Genomic DNA, 22,395 nt, shown 5'->3' on the forward strand with positions numbered 1-22,395 from the left:
AAGGCATTCAAGCCATCACCTAAACTTGTGAAAATTTCTCTGTGTTAGAGTAGCAAGTACATGAACAACCTTTTGGAAACAGGGTAGGTAGGAAGGGGGATAGGAAGCCAGTTCCAAGTTGATATTTTTTCTCTCTCTTTTTTTTTTTTTTTTTTAAACAGGAGACTTTTCCCAAGCCTGGGATGTTCTTCTTGATCACATTCAATCAGCAGCGCTCAGCAAAAATAATGAAGTTTCCTTAGCTGCTCTGAAAAGCTTCCAGGAGATCTTACAGATTGTTTCTCCTGGCCGAGACTCGGAGAAGCCTGATACACCACCTGCTATTAACGTTGCTGTACCTGTGGTGGTGGGGACAACAACTGCCACTAGTCTTGGCAGATCATTCATGAGAACTGACTCCATAGGAGAAAGAATAGGAAGATACAATGGATCTGAACCACCTGTAATAACAGACGAGATTGAAGATTTGAATCTTTGGTGGGCAGCCTGGAACAGCTGGTATAGGATTGGTTCAGAAAGTACAAGGCCTCCAATTACTTGTGATAAATTGACTTTCATTCCCAGCCAGCCTTTTCTTACAGCTTTAATTCAGATATTCCCAGCTCTTTACCAACACATCAAAACTGGTTTCAGCATGGATGATCTCCAAAAGCTGGGTGTCATTTTGCACGGTGCTGTTTCAGTTCCAATCAGTTCTGATGCTTCCCCTTTCATCCTTCCATCTTACACTGAAGCAGTTTTGACAAGTTTACAGGAAGCAGTGCTTACAGCTTTAGATGTTTTACAAAAGGTAATAACATGACTTCAAATGCATGGTGAAAGGTAAACCACACTGCCTCTCAATTCTTCTCAGGACTATAGTGGGGGGACTTAAGCATGAATTTTTCAATTATTTACAATTGTACATTGTACTGTATTAGAACAATAAGATCTCCATTCCTGGTTCAAACTAGGTGCTCTGAATTGAGATTATGATGTAATCTTTATGAAATTCACTTTTGCTTATTGCAGAAATATCTGAAGCATTGTGCTGTGTTTGTAGCCATTTATCTAATATTAAAGTACTTTATTGTTATGAAGATCTGTACATGGATTAAGGGGAACAGTCCCACAAACAGTATTCCTTATATTGCCCAATACTGCCATAAACGAAGTCTAGAAGAATAGTGATCATGAGAAGTTTGAGTTCATGCAAAACATAAAATACAAAAAGGTCTCTGCCTTTTTGCTTCTTTTTTATCACTTGTTTAAGGAAAATGCTGCATCTCTGTTTAAGATAATATGACTGTAAATTTTTTTTGTTTTAAAATTATAGGGATAATTTGTAGAGTTGAAAATACCCCAGTAGACTGGATAGAAAATGCTTCTATTTGTGAAATTAAAGTTTTACAAGAGCTTCATATAATATGAAGAATAAGAAGCTACTCATGCACAAACTTCAAGTAGAAAATAGTTATTGCTCTTGTTCACCAGTACAGAAAAAGTAGTGCCTGCAATTATTTTCCACTCATCCTAAAATTAATAATAATAATAATAATACTAGAAATTTAACAATGTAGAGTGAATGGCAAATGTCTTTTGATGTTTTGCCATTATAGCTGTTAAGATGGTCTTCTGTGGGTAATGCCAGTTGCATCTGTGCAAGTAACTTGCATTTATACAAAAGTTATTGAGGGGTTTGTGGATGGGTTTCCATTTCTAATCCATGTGTTGGTACATAAAATAATTTTTTACATCTTTTCTAATAGGTATGTAATCTTGCATTAACCTCTTAAAATTCAATGCACTGACTTTAGTGCAGCAGCATATCAGCTGAAATGGTTTCACAGGGTGTTGAATACTTTTAGATCAGCAATTAACGTTTCAGTCTTATACCACACGAGTGAATATCTAGCATCCCAGCATCTTTATCAGAGTTCAGTACAACCTTGAACTTGAGTGCCAGAAAAGAAGTATGGCTTTTTAGGAATGCTGCATTGTATTTATAGTGTTGATTAAGCTTTTTGAACATCAGACTTGCATGCTGAATTGCAAGAAGCTGAGGAAAAGGGAAAGGCAGGTCCTCTCCATGCTTTGATACAGGATTTAGATAGCATGAAGGTCCAGCTAGGTCTTAGGGTGGTCTAGTGATGACAGTGCCTGTCGCTCCTGTTGGCTTGCTCCCTCTTGTGGATGGGAACTCGGGATATTTGCTAGCCCTTCAACTGCCACAGCTCATGACACAGCCCCAGCATAGAGGCTGCACTCAGAACAGCTTCAGAGCTGTTGAAGCCTTGAGTGAGTTCAGCCAACTTGTCATGGATGATCTGTGGTTAATGAAAAGGGGGTTTGATTCCTCCCCAGAGAAAAATGACAGTACAAACACAAGGGTCTTTTTTTTTGTGGAACAATAAGTGGACTGTTTCTTGAAGCTTTGAGATGAGAGACTTTGGGAGGAAAAGCAAGACATTTAAAATGACAGAAAATAATTGGAGTAACTTCATAGAATCATTGTAACTGGCTTTGAAAATAAATGCCCCAAGATTGCCTTGGGATTTATATTACAACAGGAAATCATTAGCCTATGACAACACGATATTTCATTGGCATCTTCTAAGTGCACCCTTCCTGAAATGTTTTCCATTTTAAAGCAAGATTATGAGCTTCAGCTATACTAAAATCATATCATTCTCATTTTATTTATGCTCCTTTCTGTAAGACACAATTTTAACTATTTATGAAAACCTTGTATGAATAGCTTTGGAGATTAAAGTGTTCCTTGAAGTAGACCTTAAGGAAGATGTGGCTGAGATCAGCAGACAAGACGTATATAAGACTGATATTTTGCTGTCATGTCAAAGCAGTTTGTAAAGGAAAGATATCTTCTATTGGATAAAATGAGATAGCTCTGTTTACTGAACTACATATGCCCGGGCAACTTGTCACATAATTCACTTTAATAAAATAATGAAAACTTATGTTCCTTAAACTGTTAGAGCTGCACACTTTCATAAAGCACAACTCTTGCATAGTCTTATATGTGAATTTTTCTTTAGGAACTCCTTGTACTGATGCACATTTTTTAATATGAAGCTCAAGATACGTATTAAACGTTTGTATTTTTCTTTTGGTATAGGCTATATGTGTGGGCTCAGAAAGCATGCAGATAATGTATCCTGCAATCTTTGACCAGCTGTTGGCCTTTGTAGAATTCTCCTGCAAACCTCCACAGTATGGACAGCTGGAAACAAAGCACATTGCAAATGCAAAGTATAATCAGGTAATTAATTAGAAATCTTGCTTATTTCATTTGGCTGGTGAGCCCAATTCAGCTTCAGATATGTCTTTTAGCAAGATGTGTTTATTCCATCTGTGAAAACATCACTCTGCATGCTGTGCAATAAGTTAATTTATTATTTTTTTTTACATGCTTTTATTACCTTTGTTTGCTCCCTTTCAATTCTACTTTGTTTTTATACTTTATACTCCTCTGTGTAGGAAAGTTCTTGCCTGGACACCAGATATAGTGAATATGTCTGAGTTTGTCCAGTGAATTAATCTAAAATTATTTGTCCTACATGTGATACCGAATTTAATAAAAAGACACAATAATTTTGAACGGAGAAATTCCCTCAAGCTGGAAATTTTTGAACTGCACATGCTGTAGAGAAATGGGACATATTCAGTAATTCTTTTTATCTCTGTACTCTGCTGTTCACTAAGCATGAGCATCTCATTCAGTATAATGGAAGAGGTAACTATTATGTATGTATTAATTCTTCTTATTCTATTTGTCCTGCAACACAATGGAATCACACTAGATACAGCTATTTGCACCGGTGAGTTAAATTTCCTTAAAGATTGTCCTAATGTAGTTGTCTTGCCTAGACTGCAACATTTTTTTCCTACTTAAATGTACTTTACATCAATGTGGAGTACATCTGCATAGTCAGACTACATTGTATTTGCAGTTTGGTTGCTTGGACCATACTCTTAGCAAACCCTGCATGCATTAAACTGAGAGTTCAATGCAAAACATACTTTTTTTGTCCCTTAATTAATATGGTTTTGCATATAGTTCAGTAGCTTCCTGATTTCTTCTCCTAGGCGGAATGGGTGGCGTTGAATTACGTACCCTTTGCGGAGCGGTCGCTGGAAGTTGTCGTGGACTTGTACCAGAAGACAGCTTGCCATAAAGCCGTGGTTACAGAGAAGGTTCTTCAGAACATTATTAAGGTAGAAGTTGGTCCTGCATGTGCTCTGGATGTAATGAGCCTATATACTGAAAGTCATGAGTTTTATTTTGAGCTACTGTTTATAAACGCTTTCTGGGAAGCTTAAAACTTTAGTAAACCAACTGATATTTAATTAGTTGAGTAGTAGGTAGGAATTTCTATTGAAGCTGCAAGGCAGTTGATTAGGCTATAGGGATTGTTCTTTAGCTAGGTAATGTTAGCATCAGTATCTCTGTTAAGAGCAAAATTAACAAATGTGTCAGACCACAAAATACTGATCTTTGAAAGTATTATGCCCCTGAATCTGATAAGCAGGCATCTTAGTAAATATGGAATTAAAGGCCAAAGACCAGTTTCTGTAGACTGGCATATGTACTCTGGGGATGCATGCTCCAGCTATTACTTTTGATTTGCTTTTAATGACTTTGTGTCATTGGTGACTCGCAAAATGTTACAGGTCCACAGATGTGCCTTTAAGGTGAACTTGCCAAGAACTGAACCTTTTTTTGATCTTGTTTCCATTTTAGCAAATAATTTTGGTAAGCAGTAGAAGTAGTAGATTTTTTTCCCAGTAAGTGTCTGGGTTAAAAAATGTATGTGGCCTAAGTTGGTTCGTAATGACTTGCCTGACATCAGGTTGTTCCTGTATAGAAATTCAGAAATCTGAATGTTAAAATAGCTACGTGGTATTATTTGGAATTTGTTATTAATTAAATACTTGTACTTCAAAGTTAATGCATTTGCTTTCCGCTTCAGTTTTAATAGGATTGGTGAAACTGAAATAAACACGACTTTTCCTTAACATTCACAGTTGATAATGGTGTGATCTGTTGCAGTAGATGAAAATGGTCTTAAAATTATTTTTGATATCTCTGAAGGTCATGTTGATATTGGAATTAGATTTGACCCCTGTGAACAACAACAGCAGCAGAAGACATTATTCTGTTTATCTCTAGGGTTCAGTCCAAGCTCTCAGAATTTTTGGCAATACAGAGTTAATTACAACTGACTCACTCTTGAGAGCAAGAATGAGTCTTTCTCCCTTTGCTTTTCTCAAATCAGAGACTTCACTAAAAGCATTGAGGCTATGTGTAATACCCAAATTTAGTCACTATGTATATGAAATGTAAATTAAGTACTAGTTTTCTGAGATAACTTGGTGTGAGGTTCAAGATAACTTGCCTAACAATGCTAATAGGAATACATAGTGTAAATATTACTTGTACTTTGTGTTTTAAAACTCAGCAATGACCTTCTTTTATAGATGTTGAAGCTGCCTTTCTAAAAGACAAAGTTTGCTGTGTTTTCATCTGCTATACATTTGAGTTATATTGCAATCTTTATCTTAGAATTTCATTAACTCTTTTTACTTCTAAACTTCATGTGGTTTAACAGCAATGACCAAATGTCTTGCAGTGATTACGTATACAGTGCAACTTTTGCATATTAGGAAAAGTTTAAGTTTAATGAGGCTGTTTTTCTTTCCTGTGGAAGCACTTGGGATAGCTTTCTAGGAATGGTCCTAAACTCTCCAGAATAGACTAAACACTCCAGAATACACTAATGATAACAAACTGCCTGCAATCTGTTAGATGTTAGGAAGGCCCCTTTGTCAGGCTTAGAAATAGTGTATGGCAATACAGAAGAAGAAAACAAGTGTGTAGTTCTTAGTGTAATTGGTAATAGATCAACTCTGACTTCTAACCTTGTACTTGAGAACAGAAATGTATTTGAGCCAGCTGGTATATGGTAAATCAGCTTTATAACTGTATTTTTTAAAGAGCATCTCGTATACCAGCAGAAAAGGTAAGGGTGTCTACTATCATCTGTGACAGTGTCTACCAAGATCTTCTGCAGAAACCTGCTGTATTCTTAGATCTGTCTGAGCAACTATAAATTTTGGGTTAACTTTCATTTTGCAGACACTAAGAATACCTCTTAGTCTGAAATACTCCTGTCCTTCTGAAAGCACATGGAAGCTGGCTGTTTCTTCTCTTCTCAAAGTTCTCTCTATTGGACTACCTGTTGCAAGGCAGCATGCATCTTCTGGAAAATTTGACAGTATGTGGCCAGAACTAGCCAATACTTTTGAAGACTTCTTATTCACCAAAAGGTAAACACAATTTTTTTTAAACTGGAAAATATTTGTAAGTAATTTGTTCAGTAAATGTGTTGCTAGAGTTCAGTAAAAATATCCTTAGCTTTAGAGATATTTGATATCTGAAAATTACTTTCATGAATGAAGGAAAATAGGTAACTGGTCTGAACAGTTAAAAAAGTATGCTTTTAGACAGTAGTAGAAAAATCTTCATTCCAAAGGTGAAATATCAGAGCAAGGAGAAGCTCAACTGACCTGAATACAAGGCATAGCTTTTCTGACCAAGCCAAGGAATTCTGTATGGACTCCCAAGGACGTTTACTATAGATTTTACGAAGAGTTACTGATGTGTATTCAATTTGTTCCTTTTTCACTTTGAAGAGAATTGCAACAATAATTTTTTCGTTGTTAAGTTGAACAACATTAACTATATATGCTTCTCTTGAGTTCCGTCTTGAAATGCGATGCTTGCTGTGAATTTTGGAAAACTATTTCTTGCATTGCTCTTCACTTCAAAGCCCACAGTTACCTTGCATTTGTTTCTACTGAAGATAAATTGACTGCACCTTAATAATTACCCATGCTTTATTTATAATATTTTGTAAAATGTGTAGCTAAACAGTCAGATTTGTAACTACACAGGTGTTTTTTTAAGTACAAGAATAATCTGTCAAGAAGGAAACACTGTAGATATGGGTTGAGCAGGTTGAGAACGTCCAGAAGTAGAAAAATAATAACAATCAGAGTCTCAGATAATGTGTTTTACTAGTTTGTTCAACCAAAAGAATATATTATTAGGAAGACATGATAAGTCTCCAGAATATGGTAAAAGATTGCTCCAGAGAAGAATTTTTATCACCCTTTGTGAATGGGTAAGATGGATTTCAGTACAGCAGTGATTGTCTAAGTCAGATATTAAGGGAACCTTTTGCTACAAGGAAGGTTATTTGGTGTAGAAGATCACTTTGAAGCAGTATGAAATTTTCATCTTTTTCCATCTTGTGTGAACATCCGTGGGTGTACAGCTTTTAGGAGTAGTTCAAGTATATTTAATAGTGTCTCAGATTAAAAGACAGAGTGGAATATGCAAAATTTAATGCCTGTATTTTCTGTGTCTATGTTGATTTCAGTAACAAATTAATTTTTTCTAATAGAAAACAGTAGGGTTCTTCTGTACCTAACACTGATGCGCCGTGTATTTGTGTGTATAGTGTTCGAACGCACAAGAATCGGGAACCAAACGCAGCTGTATTTACTAGTGAAGAATAAATAGCAGCTTGCCCGAAACAGGCAAAAAATAAATACCAATGAAACTTAATTTTAGAGACATCCGATAGCAAAAATGTTTGTAATAATGAATAGTTTTGGAATTTCGTTAATAGAGTTACGTGACAATTGAATGAAAAACCTTCCTTTTGTTTTTGCATTTACTTTGAAGAAATAATATTAAATAGAAGGACCTTAAAATAAAAAAGCTCATGGAGAATACAGAAGAAAAAAAAAAAAACACTTTAATCATCCAGGTTTTCATTTTGATGCTTCACTGTTCCTTTAATTTAAAATAGTCTTTAAAACAGTGCAGTTGGTAATCCTGCATCCATTCTGAGACAGGCAGTCTACAACAGTTAACACTCTAGTCAATAAAATTGTTGGGCTAAAAAAGTCAGAATTACAGTTTTTTGGGTTACTGTAGAATGTGTGTTCACTTAGACATTACTTTGGGAATAGATATTACAATTTGCTCTAAATGAGTTATCCCTAAATATCTGAAAAATAGATTAAACATACCAATTTTGCATGGTTTTAGCTCACCCAGACTGGCACTGCTGCAGTTTTTGGGTATTAATCATTCATAAATCCAGAGAAGTAATACTATCACAGATCTTCAGTGTTGTTTGAGATAATCCACTAGCATCTGCGTGACCTTTTTGGCCAAATATGTTGTCTTTTTTTCTTAAAAAAAACAGTGAGTGATTTATACTTCTCTTGAAAGTTGTTCCAAACATAGAAATTCCATCTTAACATGTTGCTTGCTAGAATCAATCACCCCTGGCGTTAATTCTGATAGCTTTTGCCAGCTGTTATACATGGGCAAATATTCTCTGGAGGTAAGGAAAAATTGTACTTCTGTGAATATTTTTGATGCCCTAAGACTTGTCTGTCTTCTTAAGTCTGAGTTTTGCCTCTTTAAAGACCAAAGTATTCTATAATTTTACATACAAAATGTGTTTTAGAGACCAGCATTTTCATCAGAATTAAAGATGTTCTCAGAAAAGCTATATGAAACTTTTCTGTTCTCTCAGTTAGAAGTTTTGAGGTTCAAAAGAATTAAAAATAGCAACATTGGGCAGGTGGTTTGTAGAACCATGTGGCTACAGCAGGATCATTTGGCCTGTTATTATGATTAATGGCTATTATCATTACTCTTTCCTGGCTTGTTATGAATAGATGATCTTCACTTATATAGTTGTACACAGTATGGCTATTGAACATTGGGTTTGGGGTGGGTTGGTTGGTTGTTTTTCCCCATCCATCTTTTTCTAAAAAGCAGCTTGTTTTCCCAAGTGCATGGTTCTCCTATTGAGAGTTAAAGCCCTGTCCCTTTGTAGCTTTAGGATAGGTGGCCTTTCTGTTCCCTCTATCAGCCTGAAGCTTGTGGTCCTAAAAAAGTTAAAGCTAAGAAGGGAGTACATCTGCCTCATGCCAGTAGTCAGGACAATTAATAATAGCAGTCATTTCTCCTTTTCTTCATCCTCCTTCTCCTCCCTGCAATGCTCCTGAAGCGTGCCTCTCTCACTGTGATGCAAGGAGGGCTCTAGAGATAGCTGTGGAAGTTCCCCATGTTGAGGTAATTCTCTTCTGATTTCCTTTGGTTAAGTCCTTCTGCACTTCTGTGCAAGTTGTTGTGCAACTAGCCTTGGCAAATAGGGCAGCCTTTCCTTTTTGTGTTAAATTTTTTTAAAATGTGTCTTTTAGTGGGTTGTGATTGCAGTATAGTCAAACTCTTACATTTGTAGTTGTTCCATTTCTAAGTAAAATGAATTCAGAATATTCAAATGTACTGTATTTTTTTTTCTTTGTTATAGTTCTAAGAGAAAATACACCTTAATAATAGTGAGGTTTTATTCCAGAGTAATTTGGAAGAATTTATTCACTGGTTTGAAAGTAACAGAAAAAATTTATTGCTGAGTTGACATGCATGTCAATCTTTAGATGACAGGAGAAGGCAAAGGGGATGTACTTTGCTTTCCAGCTCTCCATGTTGATCCTTTGTTTTTTATGTTAGCTAGGTGTTACAAAAGCTGTTTCAGTGTGTTCCCTGATATATTAACAACATGTGTGTTTTTTAGCATATTTTATAGTACTTGGATTTTTGTCTGTATCACCAAAATCAATTAACAAAGCCACAGATGAGAAAAAGGGAGTACCCAGTGTTCTTAGTGAGATTAGTGACTTGTAAACTTGAGTTGGTTTTGGTGACCCTGTCAAGCATAACTGTGGCTTACTGTGACTGAGTTAGTCATCCCTGCTGCTTCCCAACTCGCACGTGTTCCACACAGGACACAGTGCTTATTAAGTCAGGTGCAGAAGTGTGCAAATCTGGCTGCAGTGCTGAAGAGCAGCATGGACTGAAAAGGTTCTGGAGGACAAAGAATTTGGAAAATGCAACTCGGAGGCACCCCAAGAGGCTGTCAGTGAGACAGAGTAACAGCGTTACTGCATTGTCTGGATTTTTACCGTTATTCCACATGTCACCCCTTGTGACAGAAGTGCAGTTAGATATATTCAGTTAGACCTGAATATGGTTAGAACTGAAAATTGACTTTCTTGCGCCAGTATTCTGTAATTTTCCCAAAGTTCTCTGCTTCAAGGAACAGAAATGTTGTGTCAGAGAGAAATTTCATTTTCTTCCTTCACTCTATATACCTTTTCATACTCCACACTTTCCACTGCTTAAGTTTCTATGTATTCCATGCTATTATTGGTCCAGGTTTCATGCCAACCTAGGTAAATACCTTTCTTCTGTACCCACTCTTCAAACCTTTATTCTTCAAAGCTGACTTAGCATTCCCGGGATGGTTCTAAATATGAAACATCTGCATCTCTGTAAAACTTGCTAATGTCTTACTGCAGTCAGTCCTCCTAGCAACACTGCCTAACAGATGTGGAGAGTTTTTTCCCTTTAGCTTTGTTCATTAAAATATCCCAGGGCATGTTGTCCCATTTTTGTGTGCAAATTCTCCACATCTCTACCTCAGGATAAAGTAGAAAGATAAAATTCTTTCTTATTTCTCTGGCATTCTAAATTTTTAATCAACATCTTAAACATTTTTCTAGTCTAACTCATAATTCTTCTGTGGTCGGATCACTGTGGGCCTAGGAATTGTATGTGTAGATAGCCTAATATTGCTTCCACCAATGAAATTGAGGTGGCATTGGTTATGCAAGGGGTCACTGTGGTTAGAACCTTTAAATTAAAGCTTTGTGAATCTCTGTGTTTAAAATAGTAAACCTCCTCTGCATGGCCTTGTCCCTGTCTTTTGGAAAGGAGCAGGATTTCAAGCCAGCTCTGGGCCTGAATGAGGAGATGCATCATTGATGTTTAAAAGTACAAAGCACAGCAGAAATGGTCTCTGCACCTTTGTACATCATGAAATTTCAAGTATAGTCAAATAGAGCCCCGGTAAATGAAAAAGGAAAATGTTACTGTCATAGAAAATTAACAACTTCCAAGCAATCAGTTTCAGCTTGCTTTTTTTTTTTTTTTTTTTTTTTTTTTTTTTTTTTTTTTTTTCCCCCCAAAGCTAGCTACTGCTGAGGAGGCACAATAATCTTGATTTTTATTATAAATCAAAATGGCATTTAAAAATTAAGACATTTCATGTAACTTAATTTACACAAAATTGTCTTCTAGTAAGAGGCTGGTCTGTTTATTATTTCATATCACTCTTCTTTCCCAGAGGCTTTCATGGAAGCATATCAAACCATTATATAAAATAAAATTCAACAACTGTGTGTGTATATATTATTTACTAGAGCAGAAGTCTGCTCACATGAGGGAATTAAATCGATACTCTCCAAAAAGAGGCTTCACAGCAGAGTGCTGCTGTGCACAGCAGGACTCTGGGTGGCTGTTAGCTCTTTGTTGTTAGGCTCTAAAGCCCTCCCTAGACAGTGGGCAGCAGCTGGAAGCTCTGTACCTAGGAAGCCTGCACATAGCAACAGTCTGCATCATGCTGCTTCTCATCTTCCCCAGCTCTTCACCCTTCTGGTGCCGTTTGCCTGTACTGCACCAGACCAGCAAAAGCTTTGAGCCCCTAGATAGATATTTCATATGGGCACCTTACAAAAATCGGTTCACTTGGGAGTAATTTGCTGCATGAATAAGTATGTAGCATGATCTGTAGCATATATGTGCAGATCAGATACGGGTGACTGGACAGAAAGGTGTTAGTGCCTCTTTAAAGTAAACCGCAGCTCAGAAGGTCAGTCATGAACTAGGAGGTATCAGAATGAAGTGTGTATTTCAACATGACCTGCATTTGTACACGTCAGAACAGTTTACTGTTTGAAGATCTTGCATAGTTAACTTCTTTATGTGTTACAAAAGGTACTGACGGAACAGCTATTTAGTAGTTTGTTCTTTGTTTTCAACATATAACTCCAAACTTTCTGAGTGCCTAACACACAAAACAATAATAAATACAGTATTTCAGATTTTCATCTTTGGGTTTTTTAGACTTGAGTGTTTCACAGGCAGTGGTGGAGTTATCTATATAAAGTCCCTTTGAGGAAAGGAGATAGATTTACTTTTCAAGCAGGAACATTGGTGCATACTGTCATAATTGTCAAAACTGAAAATTAGTGGTAGGTGTGTGGACTGAACTTCAGGTGTCTCATGCTAAGCACCAAGAAGATGGGGGGGGCAGGAAGCCTATCTTGGAAAAATCTTATGTGACTCAATCAGCATTATATAGGAGCACTGAGAAGAAAAAAATCTCAAACACCCTGTCAGTTAAACTAACCAGAGATTTAGAAGCCTCCACAGTTCTTAAACCTTTGATTAAAACTGGCAGTGGGATGGAGAAGGCAGGCCCAGACAGGCACCCACATGAGGACAAGGCTGGCACAGGTCCACGATCATACATTTGGCAGCTGCCTTGCCAGTGAGCACGTGCTTAGCTCTGAACTACCCACATGTCTCTTGTTTCCCAGGCAGGAAGATGGGGTGGAGGAGAAGCTGGGGGCTGGGGAGGGAGCTTGGAAATAAGCCAAAGGATGCCAGTCTGCTTGTCACTACAGTACGGCACCCGTTTGTCTGCCTACGGAACAGCCTGGTTCTTTGTTCAGGCCGGAGCTCTGTTTTCCTCACATCTGCCTATTCTGCTATAAATTAGGCAGGGAATGTTTGACAGGGCATATTGACCCTATCGTTTCCCTTCCTTCTCAGTAGTGACCATCCTATGTACTTCATCAGTTAGTTTCTCTGGAGAAAAAAAAAATCACCTAGTTCAAGATGCATCATAACACACAGGCGCACAAAATAGCAGCAAGCTGAAGGACCACAGGCAATATTAATTCCAGTATTTCTAACCATTTGTTTCAATGCATCAGATTTCCAAACTGTTCCTCAGTTTGAAGATGCTCTATAGTATTTTAAAAAGACAAAAAGTAAAGCTATGGGAAAAGGAGATAAGATCAATACAATTTCATATATTAAATTTTGTAAAGCCTTGTCTCTGATTTTTCTTGATAATGCTAATGGTTATTACATTAGCTCTAGTAAGATGTTACCATCAGTGCAAATCAAACACTATGGAGAAACTGCACCCACAACTCTGGGTTTTGCAACCGTCTTTAATTTTTAGAAGAGACATAGGCATGAGGATTCCGACTTCTGCTCTCCAACAGAAAAGTGACAACAGTGTAACTAGGTCAGAACAGACACATATCTAGATCTGTCTGCTGTTCCTGTTGGATTAGTGGCTAGCCAAAGAGGAGCGTAAGGTGACCACATAGTGATGTTATCATGATCATAGAATCATAGAATTGTTTTGGTTGGAAAATACCTGTAAGATCATCGAGTCCAACCATTAACCTAACGCTGCCAAGCCCACCACTAAACCATGTCTCTAAGGACCTCATCTACACATCTTTTAAATACCTCCAGGGATGGTGACTCCACCACTTCCCCAGGCAGCCCGTTCCAATGCTTGATAGCCCTTTCTGTCAAGTTTTTCTTAATATCAAATCTAAACCTCCCCTGGCACAACTTAAGGCTGTTTCCTCTTGTCCTTTCTCTTGTTACTTGGGAGACTGACCCCCACCTCACTACAACCCCCTTTCAGTTGTAGAGAGCAGTAAGGTCTCCCCTCAGCCTCCTTTTCTCCAGACTAAACAACCCCAGTTCCCTCAGACACTCCTCATAAGGCTTGTGCTCCAGGCCCTTCACCAGCTTCACTGCCCTTCTTTGGACATGTTCCAGAATGTCAGTGTCTTTCTTGTAGCAAGAGGCCCAAAACTGAACACAGTATTTGAGGTGTGCCCTCATCAGTGCTGAGTACAGGGACATGATGTGCTCCTTGGACTTCCCAATTTTTGCAGCTCAGAAAGTTCTTGTACCACAGGTTGCCATTGGTTCAGAATTGATTTTTTCCTAATACTCTAATTTTTGTATGTTGAATCCATGCAGATTTTGGCAGGCAATCCCATGATGATGGGACTATACGCATGGTGTTTCAGAGTTTTATTTGTTACGTGAAGCACCTCTGGTTTTTATTCCCCCTCCCCCTAAAAGCTCAGTAGAAGCAGATCCATAAAGCAGAACAGTTCATGATGAGGATGCTTCACCTGCACAGTGCTTGCTTTAGATATTTTATTTCAGAATAGCTCTAATGTGGGTTCCTGTCATGCAAGCATCCATGAGAGCCTGGTGTATGTGATTTTTGTTTCATTTCATCAAAAATTAATCCCATTCTGTACACTCCTGAGACCAGACATGAACCAAGGTTTATAAACAGGGATGTGTAAAAGATTAACTTGAAAAGCCCATGCCTGATCCAAACTAAAATGCCAATGTAGGCACATCAGCTGAAGCAGTTGATTGCTAAGTGAAAGGCCTTTACTCTTTCTGTCCTGCTGAGGAACTTGGCGCAATAACTCGGGAGAAGCATAATCCAGCAAAGGAAAGGAACTTTATTTCTCTGAATGAGTATTCCAGTAAGTATAAGGAAGGACTCAATAAATGACATAAAATTTCACCAGAGAAAACTGCACAATTGATGGTTGGCATAAAATTTCCAATCAAATGATACAAGATTTCCAAATTTGCAAGCAGGTAAGGTAAGATCTTGTGAAGTATTGGGTAATTTTCATGTCTGAATCACTTCTGGACATTTCATCTGTAAATATTTTTTTATATACAATGGAAGGACTGCAGAGTTCTGAACTTCTTCAAAGTTACTCTTTGTAAAAACCGGTATATCTGTTCATGAAATCCATTAGGAATGAGAACAAGTACGTCATTGCAGGTATCGAGGAAAAAGACAAAGTCATGTCCCATTGATGAAAATTGTGTTTCATTAATGCAGAAAAAATGTAAAAATTAAAATTAAGTTTTTACCAACATACTGCTGAAAATAAAAAGTCTCTTATCCTGCATAGAGGAAAAAGTAAAATGTAATAAATGGTGATCCCCTGATGATAGCTTCACAGACTCATCTAAACAGATGATGTGACTTTTGCACGTGTAAGGCAAGAGATTACTTTGAGATACATATGAAAAATAGTGTTGGTGATGCAAGTTCTCAATCAGGTCCATCAATTGTAACTCTTCAATTTTAGTGTTTTGCTACTTTCTCTCCTTTGAATAATTTTTATCAGCATTTTTTGTAAGATTTTATTCTAAAAAGTGAATCATTACCAAATGGTAGTACCAACTTGATGCATGTAAAATCTTCAAATGTAATCCATTTTTCCACACTTACCTCTTTACACATGTTGTGAAATTAAAAGTATAACATGGTATGTTTATTTTTAGTACACCTCCTGATAATCTCTCAATTCAAGAATTTCAGAAGAATGAGAGTATCGATGTTGAGGTAAGGAGACTATAACAAATATACTGTAGAACATAACAAGTGAATGACATTCACAAATTGTTTGGTTCTGAAATATTATTTTTAAAAAAAAGCTATCCATTCATTATTTATTCTGTGATACTGTTTTCCTTTTTGGAAAACAAGACAGGAAATTTATAGGTTCAGAATTCAGCTGTCTCAGAGTTATGCAAAAAGGACGAAGCAGCATGCCAGAAACAGCTACTTGTCCCCTCATGGTCGAAATGGTGTGGGGTGGCTAAGCCAGAATGTTTTTCTACCTCTAACCCATTATCTGATTCTTACTTGTGATGTTATTGCCAAACAATTACAGAGGTAATTGTAACCTTGGAGGAAGATGGTGTTTAAAGTGAGAGTGCTTTCTGCGTTGAGGAGGGACCATTCAGTCAGCAGTGGCACCGTTGCCTTCCAGATGTGTTCTTAGTACTGAAAAGCTTGTACATGAAGGAAGAAACAATGTTTTGTTTGTGCAATAGGGAGATCACTGTAGCTGTAGAAGAGATCGTGTTTGGTTGGATAAGGCCAAAGGAAGTTTAGAGAAGATGATACTTGGGGTGAAGAGGGACTGGTGAAGAGATGTAGCAGAGCAGGGATTAGGGGTACAACAGAAAAGGAGTTGCAGAGAAGACGTGGCATTGTCTGTCATCTCTCCAGAGTGGCAGCTGTGACACAAAGGTTTCTGGATGAGAAGCAGGAGCAGTTTGTCTGCAGTGAGCAGAACTCAGATCCTCCTGCTTTAATTTACAGAGATCTAAACCTACTTTGTTCCTAAGTGGGAGCATCAAGACCAAGGATAGAAAGCACTTCAGTTAATGTGCATTGCTTTAACCTCGTTTAGATAATTAGCTCACTTGTTCTGCTTTGCAGATGTCACATTGTAAACATGGGATATATGTGCTGATGTCATAGTGATGATACTGAATGGATGGAGGGAGAGAGTGAGATTCCTATGTTAGATCTTCTCTTCTCAAAAACAAATTTGATTTGAAGAACATACTTTGAAAGTTGGTGGAAGTCTGAGTGATAACTGTTTCATAAACTCTGACAAAAGTGGGGAAAAGAAAAAGCTTATTATTTCAAGTTTAATGCAAGCTACATGCAAGAACATAATTTTTTTGACATCCGCAAATTTCAAAAGCTAGAATTGGAAGATTTTGTGAAGTTTCATTACGCATGCCTCTTGTTTAATGTTTCTGTTTTCTTCATGCTAGAATTACAACTTTGATATTCAGAAAACTAATACAAATATATTTGTTTTAGGTGGTGCAGCTTATCAGCACAGAGATACTGCCGTATGCTAATTTTATTCCCAAGGAATTTGTTGGTCAGATAATGACTATGCTCAATAAAGGCTCAATACATTCTCAGTCATCCTCCTTTACAGGTATGGTACCTGAACGACAAAAGAGACAGTGTTTAAACCTACTAGAAAGTAATGAAACTGTTGAGGGTACTTACTCTGATTAAAAACTTGAAGTTCCATGGCATGTATTCAGTATAGACTGTTGGATAACCAGCTTGTTTTTATAAACTGTATTTTATTTCATGGAAGTTGCTGGGCATTCCTTGTGACTTTTTAAAAATTAATTGCTTGCTTCTTGGTCAGTATCATGTATAATACTGTACTTGTGTTACTTTGTACTTCCCACATAGTTTGTTTTTGCATTGTGCCAGCTGAAATAATTCTAGGAATAATTTTAGCCAATTACAAGACAGACATAATAACCTGTTCTTAGAAACTAAGTGACCGTAGCATAATTGTGTGGTGTACCTAACCAGATACCTTCTCTGCTTTTAAGAAAAAACATTTATCCTTTTTTGGGCAAGATGAAAAAAAGTGCACATAGGCCATTACAGAGAAAAATATTTGGTTTGCACGGTACCGAATATTAGTGCTTGGCGATACAGAACTGAGGTTGCCAGGTTTTCTTAAACATAATTTGATCATATTTTTTTATTAAAGCACTGTCAAGTAGGTGACATGTTACTGGACATGTTGCGTATCTTTTATTTTCGGAACTATTGTGATTGTTGCAGTCACCTTTTCTTAGAATGTATTCTTAATTTGTTTTTATCACTATTAATATTTTTTAATACTGGAGGAGCAACAACCTTTTTGCAAAATAGAATAAACCACATAATAAAATATAAATGCAACATGTAGTATATTGGCATGCATGCTACACAATTAAATATGACATTTTACTTTGACAGAAGCCGAAATAGATATTCGAATGAGAGAGGAGTTTTCTAAGGTGTGTTTTGAAACGCTGCTCCAGTTTTCATTCAGTAATAAAGTCACAACTCCTCAGGAGGGCTACATCTCTAGAATGGCGCTTTCTGTGCTCCTGAAAAGGTCACAGGATGTATTGCATCGCTACATAGAAGATGAGAGATTGAGTGGCAAATGTCCTCTTCCACGGTAGGTACATTGTCTTTAGGAAATGAAAGGTATTACCAGTACTTTATGATCAGGAAAAAACCCACTGTGTCTGGCAGGGTGAAATTTAAAGCCAGGGGAATGTTTGTGGGGAAGACATTTCAAAGAAGATGTTCATACCAAATTTTTGTTGAAAAAACTTTAAATAACAACGGTCATGTTCAGTGCTGTTACAGAAAGAATGGGAATGTGACTCAGTAACCAGTGTTTGCTGTTACTCTACAATGTTTCTGATATATGTAACGCAGTACTTCTGATTTCTTTTTATTCCCAGTAGAGCTGTGTATAGTTTCTAAATTGAGGGGTGGAAGGTCTCCTTGAAAATAAGATACAATATTCAATCAGCAACATCGGGAATCATTATTAAAGTAACAGAAAAGCTGACCCAAGTACCAGGAAATTCTTTTAAATGGGAACTTATTTAAATTTCACTTAACTTTTGAAGGTTTTGATCATGAATGATGAAGCTTATTATTTTCACCATTACAGTTAATCATGTACATGAGTATTTTCAGATTGAGATATGTATGCTGTTATATTTCCAGTATCAAATTTAATGCTATCCTAGCCAAGACAACAGCAGTTCTTGTGGGAAAATTTAAAGACAGATTATAACTTTAAATATCCTTTTTTTGGTAGGCTTCATTGCAGCTGTTTCTGTTACATGGTTTTGTTTTTTTTTTTAATATTGTGTAAGTTTCAAAGAAAACATATTCTTGAGAAGAATAGTGTAATAAAAATGAGTAGTTGACTGTTTGCATTTTTCCCTTTGTAGGCAACAAGTAACAGAAATCATATTTGTTTTAAAAGCTGTCAGTACCCTCATAGATTCACTTAAAAAAACTCAGCCTGAAAATGGTAAGTTATTCTTAAACAACAAGGTTCTGAACAAGATAACATTGTGTCTCCTCCACAGAGATGTTTATTCTTTCCTGTGGTAATTTTCACACAAATTTGAAAGCAAAGTGTCATCCGTAAGATTCAGTATTTTGTAATTCTGTTTATATGTAGGTGGCAGGCTGCCAAAAAAAAAAAAAAAACACCCACCCACACAAAAAGCCAAACCACCCACAAAGTTTTTCCAGTATACCTAGAAGTATAAGGTCCTAAGATATGTTTAGTAAAATAGAAAACTTCAATTTATGGTGCCTTTTATAGCTTGTAGAGCTTCTTGTCTTCTGAAGACAAACCAACCAAAAATCTTCCATAAAATAGTAATAGAATTCTAGAATTTGCTAGACCCATTTTCTTCTGGCGACGCCTTTATGGGTCGCTCTGGGGTCAGAGGGGTGGGCTCCGCAGCTGAACGGGTGTGCGCGTTAAGCGCAGGGGCAGGCTGCTAGGGGCGTACCCTCGTGGGCTGGATGCCCCTCCCTCTCTGCTCTAGTACCTCCCGCCCCCCCCCCGTGTAGAGAAAGATCTCTTAGCTCATTGATGCCCAAGTAAGTGGCTGACAGATGTATTAAAGGGCTGAATTAAATGGAGGACTTCAACTATAATCATGTGCCCTGTTCCTCCTGTAAACTGCATCCACTGTATGCATAGAAAGTTCCCACCAGAAAACTTAGCCCGGGGTTTTAGTGAAACCAGCTGTATGGGGCACAGCCTTCCCAGAAGAACACAGGCAGGTGGGTTTCCTGAAAGAGGCAGCACCTCACTTGCAGCATCACTGAGCATCCACTTTTACCATAACATGGTCTCCAGGGTTGAGGGCAGAACTATGCCAGGATACATAAAGCCTTTCAGCAAGCCCTGAAGGCAACTGAACTACTTCTTTGGGCCTTTCTCGTAGAGGTGTAGAATACCCAACTCATATCGGCTGTTCCCCACATCCCTCTTCCTGCAACGGGACAAATTCTTCCCCTGGTCCCTATATGGCAGCGACTGCCAAACCTCCTGCAGGCTTTCTTGTGAAAAGAACCAGTAGACAGATTAGAGAATTGCTTCACTCTCGCTTCTTCTAGATTTTAATGATTTTATTTAAGAAAATTATTAATGTTGTCTGAAATCAGGGTTGTATTGTCATTTGAAAACAGGTAAAATAGATGTAAGAAAGGAAGTGACATAATAGATAAGATTCATGCTGCAATACTTAATTTCACTTGTTGGACTAGCAAACTTTACTGTGGATATTCTTGTGTACTGGTCCAGTGTTTCTCCCTCTGCTGTCTACAGCGCTTGTCACCTGGTATGGTTTTAAATTAGTAGAAGGTCTCACTGCTGACAAATTCCCAAAAGTGAAATGTGTGTCCAATTCAATTTTCTGTCAATAGCTGAGGAAAGCAGGCAGAAAATGTATCTGTACTACAGATTTGATAAAAGTATTCTCTTCAGTTTGTCAGTTCTTCATCCAGAAAGCCCAGTGAATGACTCATATGTAGAAACCCAGGTATATAGCATCATTTTATGGATACCCCATCTGGCTTCCAGCTGCTGCTGCAGAAAAGAGCATGGCTCTCCTGCAGAAATCCTACATCATTTCTGAGAGCCCTGTACAGATGTCATGGTGTCTGTATAGCTCTAGGTACCTATGTTTAGGCACCAAAATGTGCCCTTATTTATACAGCCATTGAAAAAATCTATTGTGAGAATTTGGATGGTAGTAAGAATTCAATCTGTTCTTTTTTTTCGCTGCAGTTGATGCTAACACATGGGCCCAAGTTATTGCCTTGTACCCGACTTTAGTAGAATGTATCACCTGCTCGTCGTCGGAGGTGTGCTCTGCTCTGAAAGAGGCACTGGTTCCCTTTAAGGACTTCATGCATCCACCAGCATCCAAGGTACAGAATGGAGAGTCTTGACCTCATAAAACTTTTTTTTTTTTAATTATTTTTGAAGGAAAAAAAATGTTTCCAAAAACATTTGTTCCTGGGCGAAGTTTCTCTGAGGAAATCTCTTGTGACTAGTACTTTGGCAACCAGTGCTGACTGCCTTTTAACTGTACTAACAAGAGCTCAGTCACTCATGAGTACAGCCTATACCCTAAAGGGTCCAGAGTGAGTAGCAGTGCAAACCTTTAATAAACTTAACTGAATAGTGGGAAGCGTTTATAATCTAATGTACTTGCTACAGTATCTTGAAGTGTTGGTTGAAAAGTGGGCTTATGTACAGCTTGTTGTGTATGTGTTAATGATGTAATTAAAAATATTTCAATTCAGTCAGATTTATTAGGCTGGTGTTTTGCACCCTTTTTTTGAAGTACGAATTGTACTAAAATTTTATGCAAGATGGTACTGTAACATTCCATATATCTGTAACCAGCCTTTGTAAACAAAGGGAACTGATATACTTGTGTGTATAATAAATGGTACAGTTCTGTATAAAATAGTCGCATTTATTATTTAAATTCTTTTAAAAATATTGACAGTGTTAAACGCTTGAAAGTGTGTTTATTCTAAGTTGTATGCTTGTGTTTTTACTTACGTTTTGCCTTCTCACTTGCCAGATATGCTCACTCATATCTGATCATGTTGTTAGTTTTTGCTTAATTGAATGTATCTTCTCCGAGGCCATTGGACATCTCACAGAGGGTCGTATGACAGCAGACTGCAGCAAGCAGTCGGCAGTCTGCCCATCTCAAACTTCAAACTAATTGACCTGAAATAAGTTTAAATATGCAGAAACCCGCTGTAGCACTTCAGCGCTACCATACCTCACTTCACAAATATATTAGTTGCAAGATGTTTCTTCTGCTAAACTACCCATTTTTGTAGTTGCAGCCTTGCTTAAAAAAAAAACAAAAAACAAAACAAAACAAACAAACAAACAAACAAACAAACAAAAAAAACACACGACGAAAACAAACCATATTTGAGGGTTGTTAGCCTTTTTCGAACTTCTTGGCACAGGTATCACTCTTTGCATTATGACCCAGGAAAGGTGATTTCAAATATCCAAAATACTTGGCTGTAAGATTTTATTCAGTAATTTTAAGTGCTTTGTTTTGTAATGCCATTTCAACCCAGATTGTTCTAATCTTTTCATTATAAACTGTGTCTGATATAAACCCATGAGAAGTGTATTTTTGAATATACTCATTTAGAAGTGTAGTAAAAATCATCATTAAGTAAATGAACTCATTTCACTTTTACCTAATACGCAGTCAAAGCAAAACACTTTTCATAGTATTGATTTTTAAATTTGTGACTCAGCACTTAAACTCCTATTTAATTATTATTTTAATAATGTTTCACCTGTATTAGCATATTTTTAACCTGTGATGTGAAAGCACAAAGGCCAAATGTAACAAAAAAAGACAGGTGCCTTTCTATGGATTTCAGAGCTTACCTTTAGGTTGTTGTTCCTTGAAGTCTTTTGTAGATATTAAAAGAGATTATTATGCATAAGAAATGGTTATTATATCTGTTTGCTTTACGCTTTCCTGGCTAAAGGGACATCAACTGGTACATTTGAATAGATGCAGAAGTTGTAGGAGGTTAAAGTTGAAGGTGTGATGAACTGGTCAGGGTTAGAAATACCCTGTGTGACCAATGTTATACAAGCACAGCTTTGAGCAGCATGCCC

General features: G+C 37.2%; 1 protein-coding gene across 3 annotated transcripts in view; it reads left to right on the plus strand.

Annotated features, from left to right (window-relative positions):
- The window catches only part of MON2 (MON2 homolog (S. cerevisiae)), a 60,031-nt gene extending 38,434 nt beyond the window's left edge, over nucleotides 1-21,597 (plus strand). For 2 of the 3 annotated variants that reach the window (XM_008942613.1, XM_008942614.1), the window contains exons 25-33: nucleotides 162-790; nucleotides 3,116-3,259; nucleotides 4,087-4,215; nucleotides 6,137-6,327; nucleotides 15,353-15,413; nucleotides 16,692-16,815; nucleotides 17,646-17,853; nucleotides 18,647-18,729; nucleotides 20,509-21,597. In XM_008942613.1, coding sequence (XP_008940861.1) covers nucleotides 162-790; nucleotides 3,116-3,259; nucleotides 4,087-4,215; nucleotides 6,137-6,327; nucleotides 15,353-15,413; nucleotides 16,692-16,815; nucleotides 17,646-17,853; nucleotides 18,647-18,729; nucleotides 20,509-20,672 — 1,733 coding nt within the window. In that variant the 3' untranslated portion in view covers nucleotides 20,673-21,597. Of the gene's footprint in view, nucleotides 1-161; nucleotides 791-3,115; nucleotides 3,260-3,800; nucleotides 3,819-4,086; nucleotides 4,216-6,136; nucleotides 6,328-15,352; nucleotides 15,414-16,691; nucleotides 16,816-17,645; nucleotides 17,854-18,646; nucleotides 18,730-20,508 lie in introns of all 3 variants that reach the window. The other variant, XM_008942612.1, reaches the window with a different exon arrangement.
- Nucleotides 21,598-22,395: the final 798 nt, after the last annotated feature.

The sequence above is a fragment of the Merops nubicus genome, unplaced genomic scaffold, assembly GCF_000691845.1.
Source record: "Merops nubicus isolate BGI_N331 unplaced genomic scaffold, ASM69184v1 scaffold13696, whole genome shotgun sequence".
NCBI lineage: Eukaryota > Metazoa > Chordata > Aves > Coraciiformes > Meropidae > Merops > Merops nubicus.